Source organism: Arachis ipaensis, chromosome B9 (genome assembly GCF_059453495.1).
Source record: "Arachis ipaensis isolate K30076 ecotype BB chromosome B9, ASM5945349v1, whole genome shotgun sequence".
NCBI classification, from domain to species: Eukaryota; Viridiplantae; Streptophyta; class Magnoliopsida; order Fabales; family Fabaceae; genus Arachis; species Arachis ipaensis.
The window spans coordinates 23,658,918-23,667,688 of NC_142444.1; the positions used below are offsets into that span (position 1 = coordinate 23,658,918).

General features: G+C 31.2%; 1 protein-coding gene across 3 annotated transcripts; it reads left to right on the top strand.

Annotated features, from left to right (window-relative positions):
* The first annotated feature begins 1,397 nt into the window (after positions 1-1,397).
* On the top strand, positions 1,398-5,106 carry LOC107615211 (E3 ubiquitin-protein ligase RGLG3). 3 transcript variants are annotated; one of them, XM_088497930.1, is made up of 7 exons: positions 1,398-1,597; positions 1,693-1,935; positions 3,074-3,171; positions 3,278-3,360; positions 3,439-3,544; positions 4,390-4,464; positions 4,818-5,106. In XM_088497930.1, exons 2-5 carry the CDS (start codon positions 1,842-1,844, stop codon positions 3,452-3,454), a joined length of 291 nt encoding a protein of 96 aa, XP_088354056.1. In that variant the 5' UTR covers positions 1,398-1,597; positions 1,693-1,841; the 3' UTR covers positions 3,455-3,544; positions 4,390-4,464; positions 4,818-5,106. The 3 variants fall into 3 exon arrangements, with proteins under 3 accessions (XP_088354056.1, XP_020967465.2, XP_088354057.1); XM_021111806.2 differs by having other exon boundaries at positions 1,404-1,597; positions 1,759-1,935; XM_088497931.1 differs by having other exon boundaries at positions 1,463-1,597; positions 1,759-1,935; positions 4,761-4,822.
* Positions 5,107-8,771: the final 3,665 nt, after the last annotated feature.

Genomic DNA, 8,771 nt, shown 5'->3' on the forward strand with positions numbered 1-8,771 from the left:
CAATGGCGGTGGCGATGACTAATCTACAAGGCTGCATTCAGGTTTTTTTTTAAATAAGTGCAAATAGAAAATAGTATAGAATAGGGAGAGGGGGGAGAATAACCTACTTGAAAGGAGGAAGGAGGCAGCTTCGGTGAGCAGCGGCAGAAGCAGTGACGGCAACAACAAAAGCAACAGTGACGCAGTGAGAGAGTGTGTGTTTCGAAAATGAGGGGGGAGGGTGGGTGCCATCAAATTTAGGGTAAGCTTACCATCAGATTTATTGGCGAATAAATTCGACAGCAAAGCATTGCGGGTCACCAAAATACTGGGTTCCACTAATTGTTTTTACCGGCAGATAAATCTGACGCTGAAGCTTGCGCTTATGTTTCCTCATTTTCCCTCTAACTATTACGAGTGATTTTATCGTCAGAAACTCAAATCCGCCGATAATGATTTGAACTAATATATTTATTGCCATGACTGCCAGTAAATCCAACATAAATGTGCAATACTAAATTCGACGGAATTCATCGTTTTTTTTTGTTATATATATATATATATATATATATATATCATCCGAATTTGAAAAGGATCAATAGTCTCATTTAGGAAGAAAACAAACAACCAAAAAGTAATGTTTATTCACATGGTTTTAAAAATCGAATCGGACTTAATTGGTCAATTTGACCCGATTAACCAAGAATCAATCAACAAATCTGTTTGGTTCAAGATAAAAACTGAATCGATCAAAAACTGAAAAAATTAGTCAAAAAATCAATTAATTGATCAAACGGGTATGGTTTATGGTCAACGAATCAGTTTAAAATTATAAATCACAAAAAAAAAAATTTATTTTAATTATATATTTTATACATAATTATATTAAATTGAATTTCGATTGAACTTTTAAACCATTAAACTTCTAAATCTATTTATTTGGTGACTAGTTCAATTTTTAGAACCATGTTAAATTATCTTTTGTTATCATCATTAGTTTATATAAGGATGCAATTGATTATCATACATTATATTTGACCGAAGAGGTGTCACTCTTACAAGGCTCATCCTTAAATATTTCTTATTAAATAAGAAATACTACATTTTTTGTTAATTAATAAATTTTAGTTTTTCATTTATTATATTTTATATTAATAACTTAAATTTAGAGTTTAAAATTAAAAATTAAAAATTAAAAATTTAAAATTTAAATTGTAAAACTCAAAAAGCACTGTACACTACAAGAGAAGTGAAGGATAGCGGCCAGAAATTAGCGTCCGGGTTTGAACTCGCCGCAAATTGGTAGAGTCGCATCGTTTTGAGCTGCGATACTATGTTGGATAGCAGCTGTTCAGTAAAAATCGCTGCAATTCAATCGTTTTGGTATATAGTGAAGACTCAGCAGATTTTCTTCTTTTGTTCCTCGGGAAAACACAAACGGGAGTAGAGGCACGAAACACACCTTCGCGCACGAATCCTTGCCGCCGTGTACCTCTGCTCGTCAGTACCAGGCCAGTTGCATCGTGCTTCCCCTTGTTGGTGGGTCCATCGCCAATCTGCTCCCTGCTTCCTCTGGTCGGGTCCTTAGGTCTGTTCAGCTGCTTGGTTCAGATTATTGGTATCCAAAAAATTCGTCTTTCAATTTTATTCTGTTTTCTTTTTTATTTTCTTGATTGGATTTTAGAATTGTTCACTAAACTGAGAATTTCCAAGATTACAAGCATAAAGGTGCTCCATGAGCCCTCCAAATCTTGTTAACCATAACCCTTACTCTATGAGCTTCGATTGGCGCTGCTTCTGCTGGCCCTGATCCCAAAACGGTGCTCCCCTGCTTCCTCTCTTCAACCAAATCTGCTCTATCCATGGTTCAAATTTACTGTAGCTGCATGAGTTTCTTGCCACAGTCGCCTTCGGCCTCTGTCACTACTAGCCCCGTCGCCACCATCACCATCTCAGGTTCTTCTCCTTCTTCCTTCTTTTTCTTTACTCGGGTCTTCATTTTCTTATTCATCTTTTTATTTGGATTCTTGGATTTGTCAATTGATTGAACACCAAAAGTTACAATTTCAATTAACAACTTAAGCAGTCAAAAGTGATTTGAGGAGTAATTTTTCTCTCTATATTTTATATTCAATAGATTATTTATCTTGAATTTGCCACTTGATTTGAATGCTGATTTTGAAGAGTTAGATAAAGATGATGAAGTCCTTGTTTTTTTTTTTTTTTATGATTTTGGGTGCTATAGACTTCTTTTTTTTTCTTTTTAGTCTCAATTAAACATGCGGCATTTTTGTGCTTATTTTGACTACATAAGAATTAGAAACAAAGTGGGATTTTTATTTGTTTTCATTTGTTTTTTTCACTTTTTTCTTCTCAAATTTGCTCAAAATGGTATTCATGATAGTGAAGATAAATATTTTGACGACAATGATGATGCTGATTAAATCATTTGATTGAGTGTAAGCATTGACAAAAGTGAAGATGAAAAGAGAGATTATAAATTTTATTAGTTGAATAAAAATGACTGTACAACATAGGATATATTTGTAGCTGTTGGTGTAGCCAAGAGAGTTGACAGTAGTGCATAGTAGGATTAACATTATTCAGCTGTTGCAGTGCATAAGAGCTTATCTTTTGGTATTTAGTGTTGCAGTACATATTTTGAGGTTGTGGAACTTGGAGATGGATTGGTGCACTTTATTTAGTATTACTCATTTTTATATGGTATGGAGGTTTGAGCAGTAGCATTGAGATGAGAATGTGATTTGAAATTATTGCATTTGGCTACAGAGCAATTCCAAAAATCTTGCCGAAGATCTCTTCCTACTTGACCTTTTGTCAAATATGATATTTTCTTTAGCTTTCTAGGAGGGTTCATCTCTTGGGTTGAATTAATTGAATTTCCTTGTATGATAAGAAAAAGGACTAGTGTGCTTTCTATCATAGTACATCTTTAGTAATCCTCCTATATTTTGTTCATTTCTGTTGTTAATTCTTCATTGTTTTTCAAGAGGGAAAACTTTATCTAAGAGAGCTTACGTATAGTAGCAATGATATGAAGATTTGATTATATAAGATTTTTCCTTGTTATTAGGTCCAACATCATTTGCGCCGGTAATTGATGCAGCAATTGATGTTGTGGAGAAAAGCAATGGTCAATATCATGTTCTTGTTATTATTGCTGATGGACAGGTTCTATCTACTTATTTTTCTCTCAATAATTTCTTTTCATGGCATGAGTAGCTGTGTGTTTCTACTTGTCTTCCTTTTATTGATAGTATTTCTTCTTTCTCTTTAGGTTTCTAGAAATCCATATATAGGAGGACGCAAAAGGCTTGGTCCACAAGAACAAGCAACTGTTAATTCTATAGTTGCTGTAAGGTAAATCGATATCGTTTGTTGTCTTTTGTTGATTTCTACGGTAGATGTCTCTTACGTAAACCTATTTTGGTTGGTCAGTCACTATCCTCTCTGAATAATTTTGGTTGGTGTTGGAGATGGACCGTGGGATGAGATGTAGCAATTTGACGATAACATCACAGAGCGCTTATTTGACAATTTTCAGGTACTTGATGGTACTTAAAATATTCAAGTACTATGTATGCTTCTATAGTAATGAGTTTCAAGAACCTCAAAGTTTAGCATATTAATGAGCTAAGGGGATAATGTAATACATCAACCAATTCCAAAATTAAGCACAGTTTATAATTAGTTGGACATAATGTTTTACGATGCTATTCTCTTTGTAGAGAGAGATATAATATGGAATTCTACTATCTCAACATTAGTAAGTGTAAGATGACTCTTAAGAGGTTTACCCAACTCCTAACATGGATTAGGGTGGTTCTTTAGTTAAATTTGAAGATAAACCTTCTATAACAAATCTACTAGTTTCAAATTCCATTAGGACTTTATAATTGTTCAAGTATTGAATGTTGAAGAGCACTCTGACAATACATTTGATTTTATGGGAAGGGATTTTGTCATCATGACCCACTAAACCAATCAACTTATTCTTATTTTGTTGAACACTTTTTTGAAAAATAATCCAAATTCTAATGTGTCATAAAACTAGCAAACTATGTCCATTTTAACTGTTTTATGTCCATTTTCAACATGCCCATTAATCATACTCAATTATATTTTGATGCTTTAAATTGTTTTGTATAATAAGAAAAAGAAAATAAACAAGTGTTGAGAGATGTTGAGAAACTATGACTTTTTAAGATGGAAATGTTTCCTCCGTTTGTTGTTGTCTTTGGAAATCTTTTAGGCTGAGACTCATGTTATGTCTTCGTATATACTGATTCTCAAGATGGTAATGTGCTACAAGATTCTCTATCTTATGTGTTTTTGGGAGTTCCTTGTTTCACTTATTCGTTCAACAAATTATTTTTTATTTCCTTTTAGGTTTGGCGGTGGTTCCAGAAATTATGTGAAGAGATGAGTCATGACCCATAATGATCTTATTGGCCATTATATTAGGTAATTTTTTTGTACTTTTTGATCAATTGAACTATGTTTCATTCTTACATTATTAAGTAGTAGTGTATTGCTTGTTAAGTTTTAATTTAATTTATATATTATATTTTTTCTAAGATAGAGCAAAATTTACCCTTGGAAAAGATATACACCAGACTAGTTTTTTTTCTCAACGGTGTTTTTCATTTGTCCTTTCCATTAGAGGTAGTTTTGTAATTTGTTATCTCCTGTTTTTGCTTTTTTATTCCTTTTATATGATTATTTGATTTAACTGGGTAATTATTTATTTTACTATTTAGAGATCTTGTGGAGATCACTTGGGTGATTTTGGGCTAATCTTGTTATTGAATCTTCAGGAGTTTTCATAAAAGTAGAGAAGGTTTCATCACATTTGAAGGTTAATATTTTCACTTACCTTTGTATTTCACTTTGCTAGCTTGAAATATTTATAGTTTGCCTTTATTTTATTATCTGTAGGCTAGTGCTAAGAAAGTAAAATAATATCAGCTCTATTTTTAATTATACACAAATGTTTGTATGTCAGAAATGAATGAGAATATTGAGAAGATATACAATCCAAACGCGAATATAGTTTTTAATGCAAGTTGTTACAAGTTTTTTATGGATTTTTATAGTAAATAAAAATGGAACAAACCATTGGTGGGCATATTTTTTTTTAATTCATCCATAAAATTGCGGCGGTTTCAAACCGTTGCAGTTTCTTTAAAAAAACCCACATCAAAATTGCGGCGGTTTTCTAACTACTGAAATTTTTTAAAAAAATCTGTTTTTCAAATAGTGATGGTTTTAAGATTGACGCAAATAACTTATTCCATTTAGCGACAATTATACCAACGGTTGCTAATACATTCTCCACACCCTTATGGACGGTGGTCTCTAATTTGTTGCGATCTGTTTCGCAGCGGTTTAAAACCGTCACAAATCGATAAAAAATTCGCCACAAAATTCCGTTTCTCTTGTAATGGTAGTTTTACTTTTTTCATATCACATTAGCAATATTCTCTTATACATTAGCAATATTCTCTTATAGTGGCTATTCAGTATATTGTTTTTACTAGTAATTATTGTATAAGTTTTTTGCTTAAATAAAAGGATCTTATTATTAACAAGTAGAATGCTATTAAGAATGCCATAAAAAGAAAATTGAATACAAATTGTAATTTTTGTAAATTTTTAGAGTATTGAAAGAGTAAAACTATTTAATTAAATTTTTTAATTTAAACTATTTATTTTAACACTTATTAATTAAATTCCAAATAAAATTAATAAAATATATTTTTATTTGTAAGTATGCTAGTATGTAGGGGTGGCAAAATGGGTCGAACCCGTCGGGCCGATCTGCTAAACCCGCTAAAAAAGGCGGGTCAGGCTAGGATTTGGAGCCCGTCAAATTAAAAAAACCCGCCAAACCCGCACCGCCAAATTGGCGGATTTTGGCGGGGCGGGGCGGGCCGGTCCGCCGGGCCGAAGATATATATTTTTTTTTATTAAATAAAAGAGTGATTACTATTATAAAATTAATAATTATAAAATTTTTAAACACTTTTTTTATTTTTTGTTTATATTCTTCTTTTAGTTATTAACTTTATTTATTTTATTTTACAATTTCGTATATATGTTCAAATTATGTGACTTATTTTTTAAAATAAAGATGATTCTATTGACAAATATTATTTTGAACAATTTTATTGAAGTTACAAATTAAAAAAAATTGTGAAAAAATTATATTATAATTTAATTATTTTTATTTGTATTTAATTTTTTAATTATTATTTTTTGGTTAATTATAATGAATTTTATTTTTCAAAAAAAAAAAAACAAAGTCAAGCGGGCTAGCCCACCGACCCGCCAATTTGCCATAAAGCGAGACGGACTAGCATTTTAAACCCATTTTAGTTGGCGGAGCGACCGATCCGCCCCGTTTTGGGGTCCGCCCCGTTTTTTGGTTAATTATAATTTACGTGTATACATATACAAGAACATAAATATTATTTGAATATCAAAATTAGCTACAATATATTTGTATATAAATATATATAATTTAATTTATTTAGTGATTAATTTTGATATATACTTAATATGATTTTACAAAAATAATACCATACTATAAATCATCATCATCAATTCACATCAATATCAAAATCATCATCCTTTTCAGAAGTCATCAAGCACGCAGTCACATCATCAAAACACATTAAATTCCCAACCGTCCCATGCATAGCTCCGTAGCTACAATTAGTTGGTGGTGGTAATGGTAAGTTTATAACCCAAGCAAAGCGACCCCAAAAACCTCTTGTTTTTATTGGATATTGGATAGCTCTAGCAGTGTCAAGTAGCACAATATTAATGGCGTAACAGAATACCCATGGATCCTCCACACAAAGTGACCAACTACTAACTTATATTTGTAAATATGACTTGGATTAGAATTGAGTTTGAACGAGCTTAATTCAATTAGTATCAGAATTTCTTTGATTTAATGCTGTTAGGTCACTTATTTTAGATATAAAAAATGTGTATAATAAATTTTATGTTTATTAAAACGATAAGATCTTTAAATAATTTATAAATGATGAGATATTTCTCATCTCATAAATTAATTTTTAAAGTTAAATTAGATTTATTCAATCTCAATTCTAATAATTGTTCAAAAATATGATTTAAATTAAATTTTTACTTGTACACCAAAATTATAATTATTAACAAATTATTATGGTTTCATTCATGAAGACTATCTTCTTCTTTACAAGTTGATTAAATAAATAACTTAACAGGATGTTATGTTATGAGATTTTCCCCTCTTAATCAATTATTGAACTCTGCTTGTAGATTGACTCGAACGAAAACTATAAATATTTTTTTATGAATCTAGTGTTAGCCTATGTATTAAAAGGAATAAATTGAACATAATTAAATAATTAACCCGTTTGAATTTTATCTCATTTAAAATTTATCTCAAGAACTTTTACTGTGTAACTTGACAAAATGTCAAGTGGTCAAAATTCTTTCAAAGAAAAATGATAATCTTTTCCCCAAAATTATTCCATTTACTAATAATGACTTTTATTTACAAATTTTCCTTTGATAGAAGACTAGTTTCGAATATATATATATATAGAGAGAGAGAGAGCGCGAGAGAGAACTAGGTATTTTGACAAATCTCGGTTTTAACTTTCTCATTTTAATGAATAATTATTAATTAATTAATCTAGGCGTACAATGTGATACCAAACTCCGTACAGGCGCATGTGCCATTTGTGTTCTCAATAAGCCACTCTATTGGTCCCATCTTGTTGAATCCTAAATAGGAAGAACTGAATATATTCAACCCTTTATTCAACTTATAACAAATAAATAACTCAAAAGCACACAAACAAACCAAAAAACCTTATAAATAAATTATGTTATATTCTCTTAAATTTACTTGAACCTCCTCCTCTACTTCACTCCAACGCTATGGTCGTCAATAGATGATAGGTGTATTTGTAGGGCACTCCAATAGTCCGATGTCAAACTTATAATATTTCTTAGAAATAAGAGTAATCTAAAAGTGTATTATTGAGTGTGTCACAAAAGGTATAATGTACAAGAGTATATCTAGGTGTTAGAAGAATCAAAGTAATAAAAATACAAAATTCTATAATAAATACACATATATGTTATATAAATATAAATGATACTAGCTGATCTTAATTGATTCTAATTATACTCTAACATCCCCTACAAACTCAAGTAGGAGCTAAAAATACCATTTTGAGTTTAGATACTAGAGTTCAAAAATGAATAGGCTAAAGAGACATTGTTGAATAAAGTGACAATTAATCTCAATGTCAAGTGGGAGCTAAAAATACCATTTTGAGTTTAGATACTAGAGTTCGAAAATGAATAGGCTAAAGAGACGTTGTCGAACAAAGTGACAATTAATCTCAATGTGTTTGGTGTGATCATGAAAGACATCATTATGGATAATTTGAATAGCAGTGCGGTTGTGACAAAAAAACATCAGTCGGGGACGACTGAGAAGCACCAAAGTCTTCGAGAAGTCAACGAATCAAGATAACCTCAACAGTGGTGTCAGCGAGAGCACGATATTCAGCTTCTGTGCTTAAGTGAGAAGTGAATGTTTGCTTCTTGGCCCGTCAGGAAATAAAAGAGTTACTAAGAAACAAACAATAACTAGTTGTAGAACGACGATCAATGGGATCATTAGCTCAATCAGCATCTGAGTACGCTTGAAGAGATAAAGATGAATGGGAAAAAAATGAAGTACATAAAATAGAGTGTCTTTG

Excerpts from the sequence above, each read along its gene's own strand:
- LOC107615211 (XM_088497930.1), top strand. The coding sequence starts at position 1,842 with ATGGTTCAAATTTACTGTAGCTGCATGAGTTTCTTGCCACAGTCGCCT. Across the intron at positions 1,936-3,073 it reads CGCCACCATCACCATCTCAG|GTCCAACATCATTTGCGCCG; the intron begins GTTCTTCTCCTT and ends CCTTGTTATTAG. Across the intron at positions 3,172-3,277 it reads TTATTATTGCTGATGGACAG|GTTTCTAGAAATCCATATAT; the intron begins GTTCTATCTACT and ends CTTTCTCTTTAG.